The sequence below is a fragment of the Myotis lucifugus genome, unplaced genomic scaffold (genome assembly GCF_000147115.1).
Source record: "Myotis lucifugus unplaced genomic scaffold, Myoluc2.0 scaffold_431, whole genome shotgun sequence".
Classification (NCBI taxonomy): domain Eukaryota; kingdom Metazoa; phylum Chordata; class Mammalia; order Chiroptera; family Vespertilionidae; genus Myotis; species Myotis lucifugus.
Window position 1 is genome coordinate 191,664 of NW_005871479.1, and position 19,521 is coordinate 211,184.

Consider the following 19,521-nt stretch of genomic DNA (forward strand, 5'->3'; position numbering starts at 1 on the left):
AGTCATAGCCCTAGATTTCTTGTGAGCACCTTTGGGACTTTTGTGCATGTAAGAACAATGATAAAATACACATCAGACCAGACAGAGAGGTCTTTCTCACTTAGCAGTATATCGCACACAACTTTCCAAGTGAATAACATTTTTCGTAGATAAGATCCTGTCTGGTTATAACAGCTTGGAAACAGTTTACATCTCCCCAATCAAGATTGCTTCCAAATTTCTAATGCTATAAACCATCCTGTGACGGATGCCTTTGTATTTATGCTTCCCAGAGGTATACCTTATTTTAAAAAGTGAAATATTTCAAAAATAAAAGAATAAAGGACGATGTAAAAAACATCCATATATCCACTACCCAGATATTACAGCTTCTTTTGCTACGTATTATGTAATCACAAACAAAGTCTTGTTTAATGTTTTTAAATGCCCATACACGATGCCATTTTATATGTATTTATATATATCTCTACACTCTTCGGCAGCCTTTCATGGACAAACGAGATGGATCCACTTGGATTTGTGCAGATTCAATCATTCACAATATTTTCATTAATAAAAATGTCTAGATCAAAGTGTATATTCATTTATAAGCTGGTAATAAGCACTGCTATATGTTACTGTACCAGATCTCTGCCAGGTTACACTCTTAGTCCCTTGATGACACTTTTGTGCATTTTATGGACGAGGGAACAGAAGCCAAAATAGCACTGATGAATCTGAAGTTAAGATGGGGTACGTTTGGAGGCAGAAAGGGAATGATATGTGATGAAGCTATCAATCATGATTTCCCAGAGGACTTTATTTTACTTTTTTTAAAAAAAACATGTTTCTATAGAGAGGAAGGGAGAGAGAGCATCAGTGATGAGAGAGAATCATGAATCGGCTGCCTCCTGCACGCCCCATACCAGACTGAACCTGCAACCCGGGCATGTGCCCTGACCAGGAATCGAACCGTGACCTCCTGGTTCCTAGGTCGACGCTCAACCACTGAGCCACGCCGGCCGGGCTGTTGTACCTTTTTTATAGACCGAGTCCATCCCCGTTCCCTGCTCTAGTGCTGAGACCTAAGTAGGAAGTCCAAACTGCCAGGCACGACTGCGCACGTGACAGTGACTCCTTGTAACTCTTCTTTAAAAGCCTAAAAGTGCTGATGCCAAATCTTCGAATAAATCCAAGCGATCTCAGGGCCCCGTGCACATCACCGCAGGAAGCGAGCCTGTCCCCATCGGCGAGGACGAGGACGATGACCTGGACCAGGAGACGTTCAGCATTGTAAGTCCTGACACGGATCCGGTGCCATGGAGCTCTGTCCCATCTGCAGGTTTTATTTTTATTTCTTTACTTATTTATTTTTAAAATATATTTTTATTGATCTCAGAGAGGAAGGGAGAGGAGAGAGAGAGATGGAAGCATCAATGATGAGAGAGAATCATGGATCGGCTGCCTCCTGCACGCCCCACACTGGGGATCGAGCCCACAACCCGGACAAGTGCCCTGACCAGGAATTGAACTGTGACCTCCTGGTTCATAGGTTGACGCTCAACCACTGAGCCACACCGGCCAGGCTGATCTGCAGGTTTTAAAGCTCAGAACATAAAATCGAAGCCCCTGCTGTCCCTCAACCTAAACCAGCATTCTCAACCTGTGGGTCTCGACTCCTTTGGGGGTCGAACGACCCTTTCACAGGGGTCGCCTAAGACCATCGGAAAACACATATATAATTACATATTGTTTTTGTGATGAATCACTATGCTTTAATTACGTTCAATTTGTAACAATGAAAATACATCCTGCATATCAGATATTTACGTGACGATTCGTAACAGCAGCAACATGACAGTTATGAAGTAGCAACGAAAATAATTTTATGGTTGGGGGTCACCACAACATGAGGAACTGTATGAAAGGGTTAGGAAGGTTGAGAACCACTGCCCTAAACCCATGCCTTTCCTTGGGTCCCTTCCCAGAAGTGACCACGATTCTAGATTCGACGATCATCCTCACGGGGGATTTTAGACTTTTACTGCGTATGTCTCTAAAGACAGGAATAGTTCCCATAACAGCCAGGCGGTCTCTCTCTGCTTTCTGTGTATTTTTACTACAATAATTATATGACGTAGGCAGTTGCCTCCCTCTTACATATTAAAGAATAAGGTGGAGAGAGTTAAGGGGCTTGTCCTGGGTCTCAGAGCTACAATGTGGAGCAGAGACTTGACCCAGGCAGTTTGGCGAGACAGTGTGGGTCCTGGCCCATCCTCCCACACAGCCTCCATGTGTCCATAACAGCATATAAGATTACTCTCCACCTTGGGAAGTTTCATGTAAAGGCCACACTGCGTGCGTTCTGTTACTGCTGCTTCTCCCTTTGCTCTGAGTTACGATTTCCACAATTTTATTTTTTCTCCTCTTGACGGACATGGGGGTTCTCACAGATGTTTACCGCTACACACAGGCTGCGGTGAAATTGTAAACGTTTTCTTGTGCCCCGTGTGAGAGCTGCTCTAGAGCGCGCGGCTTGAGCGGGAGCTGGGAGTGGCATTGGGCATGCGTGCCCGGCACTTGGTTAGATGTCGTAGAATTACTCTTCGAGGCCAATGTAGACGTTTGCGCTCCTGGCGGGAGTGTGAGTTCAGATCGCTTTCCCAGTCTCAGAAACACGTGGTAGTTTCTGACTTCTTAATTGTGCTCCTCTTCGAAGGGTATGAAATACTGCCTGGTGTTGTAAGTGATGATTTATTTTCATATTTATTGGGCATTTGTGTTTGTAATGAATTGCCTGTTTGGGGTAATTTTTCTTTCCTTACCTTTTCTGTAGGAATTCTTTTTTTTTTTTTATTTAATATATTTTACATATTTTTTACAGAGAGGAAGGGAGAGGGACAGAAAGCTAGAAACATCGATCAGCTGCCTCCTGCACACTCCCCACTGGGGATGTGGCCTCAACCAAGGTACATGCCCTTGACCGGAATCGAACCTGGGACCCTTCAGTCCGCAGGCCTGAGCCAAACTGGTTAGGGCTGTAGGAATTCTTTGTACATTCATGATGCTAATCTTTTATCTGTCAGTCCTTACAAGTATCTTCCAGTTTTTGGTATATTTTAAATGCTGTCCTTTTTGTAAATTGAAGGACAACACTGAAAAATAAAGAGGTTGTAAGTGTATATACGGCTGTGGGAATTGCCACAGTGTTGATGGAAGAGGGTAGGAGGGTCACGATCCTGTCACCTGCCTTATTGGCTCATTGTACCAGATGCTCAGGGGCTGACAACCATGTCCTACACGTTTTGTGATCATTTCCTCCTACGCTCTTAGTTTTGTTTTTATGAAGCTCCTTGTTCTTGGATATTGGACTGTGGAAGTGGTCCCTAAGGTTATCTGATGGCTTGCTAAGCCTCAGGGTCTCACCTCTCTAATTTGTTTTCTGTTGTTCCTGTTAGACACTTCCTTGGAGGCTCTGCAGCCCTAGTTGTCTGCTCACGTTTAAGAGTGGAGACTAACCCTCCCATTGGGGGTGCTGAGCATGTGGGCGGGGCTTGGTGGACTCTGAGCGTGTTCATTGGTGGGTGATGTGGCGGGGCTGCTTCCTGGGAAACTCACCTGGGTGTCTGTCACTGTCTGGGTATCTCTTTTTGTTGTTGTTGTTAATCCTCACCCGGGGATACTTTTCCATTGATTTTTAGAGAGAGTGGAAGGAGGGGAAGAGACCGAGAGAGAAACATCGATTGGTTGCCTCCCTCATGCACTCCGTTGGGAGTTGGGGGGCATGGATTGAACCTGCAATCCAGCTATGTGCCCTGGACCGGAATCGAACCCGGGACCTTCAGTCCTCGGGCCAACGCTCTATCCACTGAGGCGAACCGGCTAGGGTAGTCTGGGTATCTCGTATTCTTCGGCAGTCTTTAAAGAACCCGTTTTATCTTTAGCCCTCGCCCCTACTTCTAGAGACACAGAGCTGGCCTCGGGCGTTTTGGGATGTAAATGATGTGGTCCTCAGCTCTCTCCGGGGGAGGCGGTGTTGGGGGGCATGAAATACTGACTGGTATTGTAATTGATCATTTATTTTCCTGTTTATTGGGCATTCGTGTTTCCAGTGAATTGCCTGTTCCTGTTCTTGGCCTATTTAGGGTAGTTTTGTCTTTCACTGTTTTGTTGCTATTTACAGGGCTTACCTCTTTTGTAAGGCAATCAGTCCCTTTACTGTCAGTTTAGCAGACGTGGGGACGGGGAGAGAAAAAAATTCTTGTGTTCAGTTTGCCGTCCTGATCTGGAAGCAACAACCTCCCCCTTAAAGGACTCTGAATATTTTACCCTGCACTTCCAGCTAGTTTGTGACGGGCGGCTTTTAGACCTGTAATTTTGCTTCTCGTTTGATCTTCATAAAGGCCTTATGGGATTCTCAGGCCCCTCTGGCAGATGCGGAAACAGCAGCATTTTCAGAGACCAAGTAAGGAGTCCGAGTCCTGGCTCCCGGCCAAGCATGTCAAACTCGCGGTTGGCGGGCCGCACGCCTCGTTTAAACAAACGGCGGGCCGCGAGCTGGACATGCTTGCTCTGGGCGGTGGTGCTGGGACGTGCACCTCTGGTGTTTCCGACCTGGCATCGTGCCACGGGCCTCACCCTCCTCTCTCGTGATCACGGGGCACGGGGCGGGCTGTGCGCGCTCTGGGAACTCGGGGCACAGAGAGCAAAGGGGGCCTGACTGTTGCAGTGTAAGGAGAGGATGAGGCCAGTGAAGAAGGCACTGAAGCAGCTGGACAAACCCGACAAGGGGCTGAAGCAGCTGGACAAACCCGACAAGGGGCTGAGCGTGCAGGAGCAGCTGGAGCACACCCGGAACTGCCTGCTGAAAATCGGGGACCGCATCGCCGAGTGCCTTAAAGCCTACTCCGACCAGGAGCACATCAAGCTGTGGAGGAGGTAGCCCTCGGGCCCCCGCTGCCCGGTTTGATTTGATAGAATGTGTGAGCGTGTGCGTGTGCGTGTGCGCCTGCGTGTGTGTGTGTGTATGCGTGCACACGCGCATTGCTTTGTTTTTGTCTTGTAAAGGTGACATCTCCACCCCATGAAATATTTTTTCCCAACATAAGACATCTTTTGGCAACATGCCTATAGCCTTCAGTTTTACTTGCCTGAAATAGTCCGCTCCACTGGGACCCATCTTTTGAATCGGTTGGATGACATCATTCATTAATTTTCAAAAATAGATTTTTTTTCACATGTTTATTGATTTCAGAGAGGGAGAGAGAGAGAGAAACATTAACGATGAGACAGAATCATGGATGGGCTGGCTGCCTCCTGCTGGCCCCCTCCTGGGGATTGAGCCCGTCACCCGGGCATGTGCCACACACAGATACCCGACTGCATGTGGGCCCTGAGCTGGGACATGGCAGGGTCCAGAGTGCGGAAGGTGGAGGAAGACGGGGCCCGAGTGCTGGGTGCCAGCGCGATCCTTAGAACCCCGGCTCCAGACTCCCTGCCACTGACAGTAGCGTGTGAAGCTGTAGTATTGAGGCCGAGACCTGGAGAATTTCTTTCTGTCACTTGAGTTCTACACTTGGGCAGTATTCCACGGCCACGTTCAGTCACTTGCCATCGGTCAAAAGAGAAGAAGAAGTTATTCTGTGAATTCTATAATTGACCAGAACTGTTGTTGTTGTCTTTTTAGGAACCTATGGATTTTCGTTTCCAAGTTTACAGAATTTGATGCTCGAAAGTTGCATAAGTTGTACAAGATGGCTCATAAGAAAAGGTCTCAAGAAGAGGAGGTAAGAGACAAATATAATCCCAGTTTATTCAAACAGACAACACCAATTCCACAGGAAAAGCCCTTCCTTGCGGTTTTCCCCAGGGAGGTGATAGAATCACGTTTGTGGGTGATAGAGGGGCCACTGGGTCCCTGCCCTCACTGTGCGGAGGGAGGTGCAAGTCAGATGGGTCAGGAGCCCCTGCGGCCGTCCTGCCTTGTCCTGCGCCCCCTTCCCTCCGGGAGCGGTGCAGTTTCTCAGCACGCTCCGCTAGGATCCATCTAAAGCCCCGGCCAGGAAATGCCAGAACATTTACTGGCCTTTCAAACAGTGCTGAGTGCTTCTGTCCTGAGCTCATGTATTCACCAGGCTCGCTCTCTCTTTCTCTTTCTTTCTTTCTTTCTTTTTTTTTTTTTTTTAAATATATTTCACTGATTCTTCACAGAGAGGAAGGGAGAGGGACAGAGAGCCAGGAACATCAATGAGAGAGAAACATCGATCAGCTGCCCCCTACACACCCCCTACCTCCACCTAAAGCCCCGGCCGGGAAATGCCAGGACATTTACTGGCCTTTCAAACAGTGCTGAGTGCTTCTGTCCTGAGCTCATGTATTCACAGGCTCGCTCGCTTGCTCGCTCTTTCTCTTTCTTTAAAAATACATTTTTATTGATTGCAGAGAGGAAGGGAGAGGGAGAGAGAGAGAAACGTCAATGATGAGAGAAAATCACTGATCAGCTGCCTCCTGCACACCCCACCCTGGGGATGGAGCCCTCAACCCGGGCCTGTGCCCTGACCGGGAATTGAACCATGACCTCCTGGTTCATAGGTCAATGCTCAACCACTGAGCCACGCCGTCCTGGCTGGGCCTTTTCCTTCATGTGTCCTTGTCTGGTTGTAGCTTACAAATGTCCTGAGGGGTGACGGGACTGTGGCAGGAAACGCCTTTCCTGTGCTTTTCTGGGCCATGGGAACTTGGTGTCCTTCCAACTTTTGTACGTGGTGTCCCAACATGAGAAGGTGCCCACAAGTCGCCCCCCTTTGGTGAGGGGGCGGGCACAGCAGTGACTTGGCCCATGTGCAGGGCAGTGTCCTGGTGCAGACACGTCCACGTGCGGGTCTGCTAACGGGGCACGCGGGCCAGCCTGGGAGGTCGCTGCCTCCTCTGCTAACACGCCAGCCCCTGGAAGGTTCTTTGTCTCTTGTCCTCTGTCGTGACCTCAGCACCCGGTCGAGGCCGGCACAGGGCAGGTGCTCAGCGGCGCTGGTTGCATGAGCCTGTCCCCCGCCCAGCACTGTGTGGGGCTGGGGAGCAGCACCCTAAAGTAGCTGCTCATTTAATTGTCACGGAAGAAGGTGATGTGTGATGTAGCAGTAAACACCGCAGCGACGCACGGACGTTGCTGAGCGTTAGTGTGAATGTTAGTGTGAACGTTAGCAGTGTAGGGCGTCTGGCAGAAAGGGCGGGAAGGAATGGCATCATTGGGAAAGAGTGGAAGTCGGGTGGAGCGTTGGGAGCTGGACACGTGATGTGGGTATCGGAAGCTAGTGTACGCTGAGGATCAGAAGCAGTGACCCTGTGAGTGGGGTAACCATGGCCACAGCCTTTCTGCGGAAGACGCAGTAAGGTTTGTCAGAGACTAAAACATGCAGGTCTCCCGGTCAGAATTTAGTTTAAGGAGATAATGAAGGATGTAAACATGTTTGTGGTGGATGACTTCAATGCTCAACAGTAAGAAATAAATCACAACACAGTCATATTGGGGAGTATTATTCAACTACAATCATAATACTGTGGAAATAAGTATTCACGTGGTATTTTCACGATACAGTAAGTGAAAAATAATACCAAGCAATATTTTTGTTTGATACACACATATATTAAAAAACACAAAATGGCCCTAACCGGTTTGGCTCAGTGGATAGAGCGTTGGCCTGCAGACTGAAGGGTCCCAGGTTCGATTCCGGTCAAGGGCATGTACCTTTGGTTGTGGGCACGTGCCTAGTAGGGAGTGTGCAGAGGCAGCTGATCGATGTGTCTCTCTCATCGATGTTTCTAACTCTCTATCCCTCTCCCTTCCTCTCTGTAAAAAATCAATAAGATATATTAATAAAAATAAAAATCATCATTCTCCCCTTAAAAAACAAAACAAAATAAAAAACACAAAATGGCTTGGAAAGACATGGAGCAAATTATTCATACAATTTTTTTGTTGTTGAGCCTTTAAGTCACTTACATTTCTTCTTTCTTTCTTCCTGCGTGTTCTGACGTTTTGATGGCGAAGATTTTGCGTGTGTGGTGAAGTGGTGGTATTATGCAGACGTTGAGATGTTTAGTTTGATGCCTTTGGAACGGGAGCTAGTTTCCCTGGACCAGTCGGGGGCTGATGCTTAGTTCGCCCAAGAAAGTCAGTGGTTTCCATGGAAGAGGAGTATCTGAGGGCGCTGACAGCCCGGGCGCCTGTCCATGGCCCGTGCGGTGACATGTAGCAGCCCCCACACGTGTTCTTGCAGGTTCTCATCAGTGCGGTTGGCCTAGATCAGGGGTGGGGAACGTGTGGCCCGCGGGCCGTATAAGGCCCATAAAATCATTTGGTCTGGCCCTGCCAAGGCATCGGGGGCGAGTTAATGAAATGTTTGACCAAACAGAGCAGGCTGATTTTTAAGCTGCTAATTTTGTATGGCCCGAGAGTGACGTTATAAATATCCACATGACCCTTGGCAGAGAAAAGGTTCCCCACCCCTGGCCTAGTCGGTCAGAGCAGCAGGTGCGCTCTGAGCTGCCCGCTGTTGGAGCTCAGTGGAAGTGAGCTAGTTGTAGGAAGAAGGTAGTAGTAGTAGATGGCAGGTCAGAAGCCAGCAGGGGCCAGAGGGGGGCCCTGAAGGTGGGGACCTCGATGCCGTTCTTGGGCACTGAGCGTCTCTGGTGTCCTTTTTTCCTCCAGGAGCAAAAGAAGAAAGATGATGTGATGGGTGGTAAGAAGCCATTTCGACCAGAGGCCTCGGGCTCAAGCCGGGACTCTCTGCTGTCCCAGCCCCACACCCCGCACAGCCTTCACCCTCAGAAGTCTCACCTGCCCTCCCACGGCCCGCAGACGCACGGGCACCCGAGAGACAGCTACAACCACCCCAACAAGAGACACTTCAGTAACGCAGGTAGGTCATGGGTGGGACTTGTTAGAGGCGACGAGAGCAGTTATTTATGTTCAGAGACAGTAGGTAGGCTTTTGTGCTGTCTTTTTTAAAAAAAATGCTTTTACTGATATTTAGAGAGAGAAGAAGGGAGAGAGGAGAGAGAGAGAAACATCAGCGATGAGAGAGAACTACCGATCGGCTGCCTCCTGCACGCCCCCTACCGGGGTTTGAGCCCACAACCCAGAAATGTGCCCTTGACCGGGAATCTAACTGACCTCCTGGTTTCTGGGTGGACATTCAACCACTGAGCCATGCCGGCTGGGCTGGGCTGAGCTGTAGTTTGACCATCATTTTATTGTTCTCTTCGTTTTCCAAATGAGATCATGAAATAAAGATCCGAAAGGATGTTCTTTCTGTTTTAATTTGTGTGCGTGGGGCTGGCCACGTGCAGTAAAAGGATGTTCTTTCAGCTTTGACGAGAACATAGTCCCCAAAGCACCAAAGGACAAATGATAGACTGAGGGGAACAATTTACATTCTACATGACAGTTAGATGACTAAAACACTGTTGCTATGGAAAGAGCCCTAGTCAATTGACAAAAAGGGGGTGACCTGATAGAAAAATGGAGCATTGGTCATTTTTTCCGGTACTTAGTAGTGATAGATCTTAGGGCATCAATGGGAACACATTTCAGGTTTCATATAAATTGAGGATGTTCTCCAGCTGTGCATGAATGCTGGCAACTGCACGAGTTTTGACAACTGTTTAAATATGGATTGTTAAGCTTAGGTTTAAAGAGTAAAGCTGGATCGATCTTTGTTACTTGCTTTAAAAAAAGAAAAGAAAAAGAAAAACGGGCCAAGGGTAGGAATACGGAATTCATACGGAAGAGGAAATTCAAATGGCCAATAGGGCAAGCGGACCAACATTGCTACTAGGGAATGTAAATTAAAGCAACAATAAGCTAACTCATTTTTTTTTCACCCATTCAGATGAGCAGAAATTGAAATGTGATAGATACACAAGTTGCTGCGTGTAAATTGCTATAGTCTTTCCAGAAAATAATCTGAAATACTTAAAGCTGTTTCTGGGGGTCTGTCCTGTGGTAATAAAAGCATAACATGTACGAGCTCAGCAAAAATCTGGAAATAACTTGAATGACCATTAACAGGAGAAAGGTCAGATGAGTAATAGGACGTCTCTACTCTTATTATCAGTTAAAAAGAACGAGTTGGCTTTACAGAATTAAAAATGAGGGGAAAAAGCAACACACACAACATGAACTTAACCATTTTAAATGACCAATTTAGTGGCATTTAGTGCATTCATCACATAGTGCAACCAGTACTTTTATCTAGTTCCAGAACATTCCCATGATCCACAAGTGGAAATCCCATACCTATTAAGTTTCTCCCATTTCCCCGTCTCAGCCCTGGTAGACACCAGTCTGTCTTCTGTCTCCCAGGATTTATGTATTCTGGACCCTTCTATGTGGAAACATACAATATGTGTCTGAATTCTCTCACTTGGCAAAATATTTTCAAGGTTCATCCACGTTGTAACGTGTCAACGTTCGATTCCTCTTTGTGGCTGAATACTGTTCTGTTGCGTGGATGCACCACAATGTTTATCAGCTGGTGGGCGCTTGGTTTTGTTTTTATTTCTGGCTGTTTGTGAAAAACACTGCTGTGGAAATTGGTGTGCAAGTAGGTGAATGCCGATTTTCAATGCCTTTAGGTGCATATCTGGGAGTGGAGTTGCTGGGCCGTGTGGTAATTCGGTGTTAAACTTTCTAAGGAAGCGCCCACCCCTGTTTTTCGTCGGGACTTTTTGAATCCTGTGGTGTGCACGCATGGAGAGAGACGTGGAAGCTTGCACACCACGGCCGTTGCTCTGCCGCTGTCTGTTCTCCAGCCGTGTCCTCAGCCTGAGCTCAGAGTCACACGGCTCCCCGGTGGCTGCAGAAGTCAGCCCTTCCCTCTTTGAGGTCTGCTCTTTGGAATCTTATTCCTTCTAGTCCTGATTTTTGCTTTGGCGGCTCTTTGATGTCATTAAACAGGTTCTTTTTTTGTTTATCTGGCCTTTTTTTTAAATAGTATATTTTTATTGATTTTGGAGAAGAATGGAGAGGGAGAGAGAGAGAGAAACATCAATGATGATAGAGAATCACTGATCGCCTGCCTCCTGCACGCCCCCCACTGGGGATCGAGCCCACAACCCGGGCATGTGCCCTGACCGGGCATCGAATCGTGACCTCCTGGTTCATAGGTCAATGTTCAATTACTGAGCCACGCCGGCCGGGCTAACGTTTGCTTTCTGAGTGACATCTCATTTTAATGCTCGGACCCAGGTTGGAAGGTGAGCAGGTGGACAAAAAGCAGCAGTGGTTCTTAAGATTTCAGAAGGAGAAAGGCGGGGAATTTTCTTGTGCCTTACAATTTGGGGGAAGCATGGTGGGACTCATTACTGGTGTGTGAGCAGCAGCAGCAAGGAGGAAATTCGATGTCTGTTTATACCACGTGTCAGCCTCTCAGTTTAAACTGCAGTGGAAGTGGAACTTGGTCACCCCTCGCAGTCATGAGACACGCTTGCTCTCCCGCAGATCGAGGCGACTGGCAGCGGGAAAGGAAGTTCAACTACGGCGGCGGCAACAGCAACCCGCCCTGGGGGAGTGACCGGCACCACCAGTACGAGCAGCACTGGTACAAGGACCACCACTACGGGGACCGGCGGCACATGGACAGCCACCGTTCCGGCTACCGACCCAACAACCTGTCCCGAAAGAGGCCCTACGACCAGTACAGCGACCGGGACCACCGGGGACACAGAGACTATTACGACAGGTACGCAGAGGGACACAGCTGGCTGCCGCCCGGAGCCTCACCGTGTGTAAGGGGGAGAGACGGGCGGCACGTGCACGAATGTGTTTATCTCATCACGTGCCCAGGCGTGGTCCCAAGATGGAGCAAACATCCGTGCCACCGCGGCATCTTCGCAGTGTTGGGAGGGATCAGGGTGTAGGCAGCTGACGCCATGCTGGCTGGCTGGTTGATAGATATCAGGGACTTCTGAGTTTCTCTTGGGGCTGAGGAAGAGGTGGGTGGGGCTGTGATGCTTGATTTGGGCCCTGAATCGTCAGCTAAGCAGAGCGATGGGGTAGGCCTCACGGGCCCAGGCCCAGGATGGGCACCCAGACGAACAGAGTGGAAATTGGGAGGCCTCCAGTGCCAGGTGTACGTTTCAGTCTCTGGCTCGTAAGGAGCCCTGTGGTCCTCTGGCTTCCTCACGTCTGCACTCTGAGCAGTGTTCACTGAGGACTCAAGGGAGGCCCCCTGCAGAGCCCTGAGCTGCTGCGTGCAGAGCTGTGGTTTGCCTCCATCCTGGGAGCTCCAGCGGCAGCAGTTCTGCTCGCACCCAGGCTCTCGGCTCAGGATGTCTGCTGGGCTTCGGTCTCCCCTTCCCTTCGCGGAGGCCTGGGAACGGCTGCAGCAGCGAGCGGGGCGGTGACAGGCTCATCGCATGAGCTCCCCCCTCCTCAGGAACCACTAGTGTTGGCTGCCTTACATCTGACGTGGTGTCTTGAAAACCTGTGCTGCCTACGTTTTGTCTCTCTCTGGTTGTTTCCGGCAGGAGGGTCCGTCTAGACCAGTGATGGTGAACCTTTTGAGCTCGGCGTGTCAGCATTTTGAAAAACCCTAACTGAACTCTGGTGCCGTGTCACATACAGAAATGTTTTGATCTTTGCAACCATAGTAAAACAAAGACTTATATTTTTGATATTTATTTTATATATTTAAATGCCATTTAACAAAGAGAAATCAACCCAAAAAATGAGTTCGCGTGTCACCTCTGACACGCGTGTCAGAGGTTCGCCATCACTGTTCTAGCCCCCAGCCCTCCACCTTGACTGGAGCCTGAAGTCACCATCCACCTCTTTCTCATTCTCTCTTCTCATAGAGGTGAAACTCACACAGCCTAAATGAACTATTCTATTTTATTTATTTTTAATATGTTTTTGTCAATTTCAGAGAGAGGAAGGGAGAGGGAGAGATAGAAACACCGATGATGAGAGAGAATCATGGGTCGGCTGCCTCCTGCACGCCCCCCACTGGGGATCGAGCCTGCCATCCGGGCATGTGCCCTGACCGGGAATCAAACCGTGACCTCCTGGTTCATAGGTTGACGCCCAACCACTGAACCACACCGGCCAGACATAATTACCTATTTTAAAATGAATAGTTCAGTGACATTTGTACAACCACCGCCTCTATCGAGTTCCAAAGCACTGTCATCACCCCAGAGAAAACCCCGGAACCATTAGCAGTCAGTCTCCATTCTGCCTTCTCCCCAGCTCCTGGCAGCTACCAGCGTGTACTCATTCTTTGGAATTCATTCTGGATATTTTGCATAAATGGAATCAGTCAAAATGTGGCCTTCTGTGACTGCCTTCTTTGAACACTCAGCCTATAGAGCAGTGATGGCGAACCTTTTGAGCTCGGCGTGTCAGCATTTTGAAAAACCCTAACTTAACTCTGGTGCCGTGTCACATAGAGAAGTTTTTTGATCTTTGCAACCATAGTAAAACAAAGACTTATATTTTTGATATTTACTCTATATATTTAAATGCCATTTAACAAAGAAAAATCAACCAAAAAAATGAGTTCATAGGTTCGCCATCACTGCTATAGAGGCTCATCCAAATATATCTACGTATATCAGACTTTATCCCATTTTTTGCCGAATCACATTCCATTGTACTGAGGTGCCACCTTTTGCTTATCCGTTCGCCCATTGGGGGGCGTCTGAGTCGTTCCCACCTTTCGGCTGTTGTGAATAGCGCTGCTGTGAACCTGGGAGTGGACTCGTTAGTCATGCGGTGCTTCTATGTTTAACTTTTTAGGAACCACCTAACTCCTTTTCCATAGAGGCCGAGCCACTTTGGCATTCCTACCAGCAGTGTATGAGAGTTTCAATTTTCCCCCTTCTTTGCAATACTAGTTTGCTGGGTTTTTAAAAACTACAGTCATCCTAGTGCGTGGGAGCAGTATCTCATTGTGGTCTTGGTTTGCATTTCTCTAATGATTCACGTTCATTCAGGATGGTGAGCATCTCTTCATGTTTGAGACAGATGTTTGCCAAAGTCTCTCACCCATACAGTGGGGCCTTGACTTACGAGTTTAATTCGTTCCGAGACCGAGCTCCTTAACTCAAATGACTCTTATCAACTCAATGCAAAAAATCGGCCGAGAGACAGCTGGTATCTCAAAAAACTCGTTAGTCGGGACACTCGTAAGTCAAGGCCCCACTGTGTTTGAATTGGATTGTCTTTTTGTTGTTGATTTGTAACAATTCTCTTTTACTCGGATAAGCAGTTTACCATGGTCCTACGTAAAACATTTACTATTTTTTGCATTGAGCCAAATTAAAAAACAAACATGTTTATTGATTTTTAGAGAGAGAGCAAGGGAGAGAGAAAGAGAAACATCAATGTGAGAGTGGAACATCGACTGGCTGCCCCCCACACTCCCCCTTACGGGGGATCAAGCCCGCAACCCGGGCATGTGTCCTGACTAGGAATTGAACCGGCAGCCTATTGGTGCCCGGTGCTTAACCACGGAGCCACACGGATGAGGGCCCAGTTTGTAAAGTAATTAACTCTTCACCTATGGCTGAATATTTAGGTTGATCGTAGAAGTTCCAGAATCAGTCCTGCGGCTCTTTTTCTCCTGCACTGGGCCACGGAGCATGGCATTGCGTGGGGATCTTGCCAGTTTTCCGCAGGGAGAACGCGTGTCCAGAGCCACCAGTGGTTCACATGCTGCTGGTTTCATGGCCGCTTCATGAGGCTGTGTCGCTTTGCCAATGAGTACAAAATAGCCCTTTGTGGTTACTTTAAAAAAAAAAAAAATATATATATATATATATATAATTTATTGCTTTCAGAGAGGAAAGGAGAGAGAGAGAGAGAAATATCAGTGATGGGAGACAATCATTGATGGGCTGCCTCCTGCTGGGAATCGAGTCTGCATGTGCCCTGACCGGGAATCGAACCGTGACCTCCTGGTTCAGAGGTCGACGCTCAACCCCTGAGCCAGGCTGGCGGGCAGTCACTTTTGTTTTTGGTTCCTGGTGATGTGAGGCCTGAGGAAGAGCCCTGGGCAAGGAAGGGGGCGCCGGCCGTGCTCCCAGCTGATCCTTGCGTCTCTGTTGCAGGCACCACCACGACTCCAAGCGGAGGCGATCGGACGAGTTCAGGCCCCAGAACTACCACCAGCAGGATTTCCGACGGATGTCTGACCACCGCCCCCCGATGGGCTACCACGGCCAGGGACCCTCAGACCACTACCGCTCTTTCCACACAGACAAATTGGGGGACTACAAACAGCCCCTGCCCCCCCTGCACCCCGCCGTCTCTGATCCTCGCTCGCCCCCTTCGCAGAAATCTCCTCACGACCCCAAGTCCCCCCTGGATCACAGGTCTCCTTTGGAGAGATCCCTAGAACAGAAAAACAACCCGGATTATAACTGGAATGTTCGGAAAACATAGAGGACGGCCCGGGAGGAAGGGGCGAGCGAGGGTCCTTGCGCACCTGGCTGATTGTGGTCTGATCCAACGGGAGCCCGTTACCTAGACCAGTAAGTGGAGATTCTGGACACGCTGCTGCCGCCATCTCGCCAGCTGAGGGGCGCCTGCCTCCGGGAGTGAGGGCTCGGTCTGGTTGCCCCTTCCTGCTCGAGGCACCCCATCCGTTCCAGCCTGCTCTGGCCTCCCACTGAGGGGTGCTCGGAGGAAGAGTGACTTTTGTGTCCCAGCCCCGGGGCTGTGTCTCCCCAGGGAGGGAGGAAGGGATCTTAGGCGCAAATGTTTCATGGTCAGGGTCCCTGCCCAGCCTTGCGCGCGGGGTCCGGGGAGGAAGGTGTGCGTGAGGGCTGCCGGGCCTGCTGGACCGTGCGTGGTGTGGGTCACGGTGACAGACGATGCTGCTGATGGGAGGGGGGCGGGGGGTCAAGTGGGTGGGGTCTCCCGTCATAGGACGTGAAGGGGGGGAGCAGGTGCACCCCCTGAATGTGTTCTGGGGACAAGTGATCCCCTGGGCCTCTTGATGTGACACCTGCTAACGTTGCAGGGGGTGGGGGGCAGAGAGGGGAGCAGCTCACCGCGGCCCCTTCCCCACAAACACTAATTTTCCCACGCTGTCTGTACATTTCAAAGCTGCGGCCTCCCGGGCCTGCCGGGCCGGGGAGCGAGGTCGGTGCGGCCGCCTTGAGGCTGAGTCTGGAGAAGGCGTGGGTCCGGCTGGGTTGGGAGTGGGCAGGGTGGGGGATGTGTGACCGGAAGTGAGTCCCTGAGGATTTCCGATCCTGGGACAGGAAGTAAAACTCCAGGGCCCGGTGGTGGGGGTGGGGGGGCAGAGGCAGGCCTGCTGGTGGGAGGGGGGTGCCCATGCAGGTGGGAGGAGGTTCCCCAGGGGGTGGCAGTGCCAGCAGGTGGGGGAGCTCTCCGTGTTGTGCTAGGTCAGCATTTGCCGATTGCATTTTAGTTCCCTTTGCAGAGTTGAAAGAAGCGATGACAGAGTCACATCTCCTGAGAGCATGGGGGGGAGGGGCCGCCGAGAAGCCGGTGGTTACCTGTGTTGTCATTGGAACTGAATCAGTTTCTTTTAGAACGAGCTCAGCTGAGTTATAGGCCGAGTCCTTTCTTCCCACGACAGGCGTCCGAGGACTGAGCTGCAGGCAGTGCGCGCGGAGGCTGGGAGGCAGGTGTCCTGTCAGTTACGCAGGCTCCTGTCATGTTCCCGAGCCGGGCCTGCTGTCCCCTTCGCTTTCCACGGCTTGTCAGTATTGTGAGCGCAGCCCAGGCCTTCGTGGACGGAGGCAGGAAACCGCCTGGAACGTGTCCCGGCCGGAGCTGGTGAACCCCTCCAGGGGGCGTGCTCAGCATTCACCTCCCGGGACTGGCCTGTGGGCGCTTCCTAAGATCACTCCCCCATCCTCTCCTGGCCCCCGGGCCGCACCACTGATGCCTTTGCTAATGAACCCCGAGTTGCATCCCGAGGGAAGCAGGTGTGGCTTTGGTGGCTGCGTGGCTTCGGTGGCCGTGGCTGCCTGCTGCACAGAGCACCCCAGGCCTGGCCAGAGGAGAGTCTGGGTCCTCTCAGCTGGTGCTGGGGTCAGTGGCCCATCGCCTCCTGGTACTTAGTTGGGGTTCTTCACGCCAGGCGTGTGCCAGGCATGCCCTGAGGCGGAGCCCGAGGAAGGCCCGGGAGGCCCTGCCTGCAGCCACCCTCTGGGAGGCGCTGTGACCGCTCAGTCGGGGGAGGTAAACCAGGTCTCAGCTTTGGCCACCACCCTCAGCTCCTTGCTGACGGTTCTAACCCTGCCCCATGTTTGAGTTGCCCTGGACACAGAGGAAGGTGGGGTTGGCCTGCCAGGGCCCGGAGTGATGGGGGTGGGTGGGCAGGGATGAGCCCCAGCGCCTTCCCCTGCAGGACGTGGGGTCACGTCACTTCCTCGGGAGGCACGACGGTTCCTTTTACTACGAAGAGGCCCATTGGAGGCCCTGCCTATCTGTCAGGGACTTCTGTTGTCAGTGGGAGATGTGAGTTATTCCCAAAGATGTCGCATCATGAGGACAAAGGGACCCCTCTTGTTTGCAGCGAGGACTCCGAGTGCCATATGATGTAGCAAAAGGCAGTATCGGCCAGATCAGTGTTAGCTCGATTATGGAATTGCAGTATCCCCATGCGCGCATCTACTGGAGGTGCGCGCAGTGTGTCTGCAGGGCGTGCGGGAGGCGGGAGGCCCTCCTCAGGGGCCCGAGTCGGGGTGAATGCTGTGCACTCAGATTAAACCCGAGATTGGCACAGTGGGGACCTCTCTCCCCGAGGGTGGGGGAGGCTGCCCGGGAACCTGTGAGGATGGTTCCCATGGCGCCCGGCTCGGACAGATTGCAGAATTGGGAAGAAAGAGCAGGATCGAGGCGGAGGGAGGTAGCCTCACCTGAAACCCCAACATAAACAAGGATCAACACCGTCTCCTGTCGCCCCAGAAACGGACCCACGAACCCAAAGTCCCCTGGAGAGACCCGGCCAGGCTCCGAGGGGCCCTCCCGAGGGCCCAGCGCCCCCTCCTGTCCTTCCCTGAGCCCCCCCTGGGAAGCCAGACCCTTCCCACATCGGCCTGGTGTCTGATCGCCGCATCGGGACGTGCGGTGCAGACGCGGTAATTCTCACGGCGACGGCGACGCTGAGATCCCGCAGACCAAACGCCCGGCCCAGGCCTCCCGCTTGTCTGGGGCCGCCGAGGCGCCAGGCTGCAGGCCCAGGCTCCTTAGTCCCATCTGCGCCCCCCGCGTTCGGGGACAGGTGGTTTTTTTTTTTCTTTCTTGTAAAATTGTGGACTTTTCAAACCTGTTGACTAAACAGTAATTAATTTATATTTGTGAGAAATGCCACAGTCCTGGTGATTTCTGATGTAAATACTGTTGTTTATAGAGTATGTATTAAATTTTCCTACATTGTAAAACTGCTGCACGTTTGAGTCTTGGATACTGAAAGGGTTACCTGGGGTTTTGAGAATCGGGCGAAGGTGACGCAGTGCCTGGGGGGTGAGCTGGGACCGGCCGCACCTTTTATTACGTGTGTTTTTCCCTGCACAGCACCCCCTGCTGTTGGGACCGGGACCTCACACCACGGGTTCTAAGGCTTCCCTGAGTGGCCACGGCTGAGGTTGTCTCTGAGCAACTCTAGCCGGTCGCCTGCATCCCGCGCTTGGTGAGATGGCCTGGGGGAGCCGCAGGTGACCGGGGATGCCTCTGCCGACCCGTGCCCGTCCACAGGGGTCCCCCAGCCCCTCTCTCCATAGGAAACAAAAACACCGTGTCTGCCAGCCTGCGGCCCGGCCCCGAGGGCGAGTTAACAGTCGGGTTATATATTCTTGAAGGGAGGGAGAGCGCATTTTATAATGGAAACACTGACACGAATGTTAGCTCTAGCAATTTGGCACGGGGCAGGCTCAGCGCCGGCCGGCCTGCGAGGCCCAGACAGAGGAAGGGAGGCCCTGGCGAGCGGGCGGGGATCCCGGCCGAGCAGGGGCTAGAAGCCGGCCAGACCCAGGGGGGGTTTCTGATACTTCAGTGACGGGGAAACCAAACTTCTCATCTCTGTGGCTCTTCATTCCTGGGACGTCCAGGAGGCCTGGCTGCGGGGCCTCACAGGAGAGCCCGGGGTTCACTGCATGTAGTTCTTAGCAAAAGACTTGAAGAAGCCCTGGCCGGTGTGGTTCAGTGGATAGCGCGTCAGCCTGTCGATTCCGGTCAAGGGCACGTACCTCGGTGGCAGGCTCCTCCCCGGCCCGGGCCCTGGTCGGGGCGCCTGCAGGAGGCAGCCAATCGATGTGTCTCTCTCACATCGATGTTTCTCTCTGTCTTTCCCTCTCTCTTCCACGCTCCCTAAAAACCAATGGAAAAAGATCCTCGGGTGAGGACTGAAAAAAAGAGGGAAAAAGAAAGACTCAGAGAGGAGTTGAGGTCCATCGGCCGTGTTGCAATTCGCACTCGGCTGGGCTGACTTGGGAGTCTAAGAGCAAGTGCTGCAATCATCGGCTTGTTATGATTGCAATAGCAACGGAGCTGCCCAGCTTCTC

At 51.3% G+C, this 19,521-nt stretch overlaps 1 protein-coding gene across 2 annotated transcripts in view; it reads left to right on the forward strand.

Moving 5' to 3' along the window:
* Positions 1-18,402, forward strand: part of CHD2 (chromodomain helicase DNA binding protein 2) — a 72,591-nt gene extending 54,189 nt beyond the window's left edge. For both annotated transcript variants that reach the window (XM_006102820.3, XM_014468136.2), the window contains 6 exons: positions 1,138-1,272; positions 4,709-4,917; positions 5,666-5,765; positions 8,687-8,897; positions 11,480-11,720; positions 15,091-18,402. In XM_006102820.3, coding sequence (XP_006102882.1) covers positions 1,138-1,272; positions 4,709-4,917; positions 5,666-5,765; positions 8,687-8,897; positions 11,480-11,720; positions 15,091-15,424 — 1,230 coding nt within the window. In that variant the 3' untranslated portion in view covers positions 15,425-18,402. The remainder of the gene's footprint in view (positions 1-1,137; positions 1,273-4,708; positions 4,918-5,665; positions 5,766-8,686; positions 8,898-11,479; positions 11,721-15,090) is intronic.
* The last annotated feature ends 1,119 nt before the right edge of the window (positions 18,403-19,521 follow it).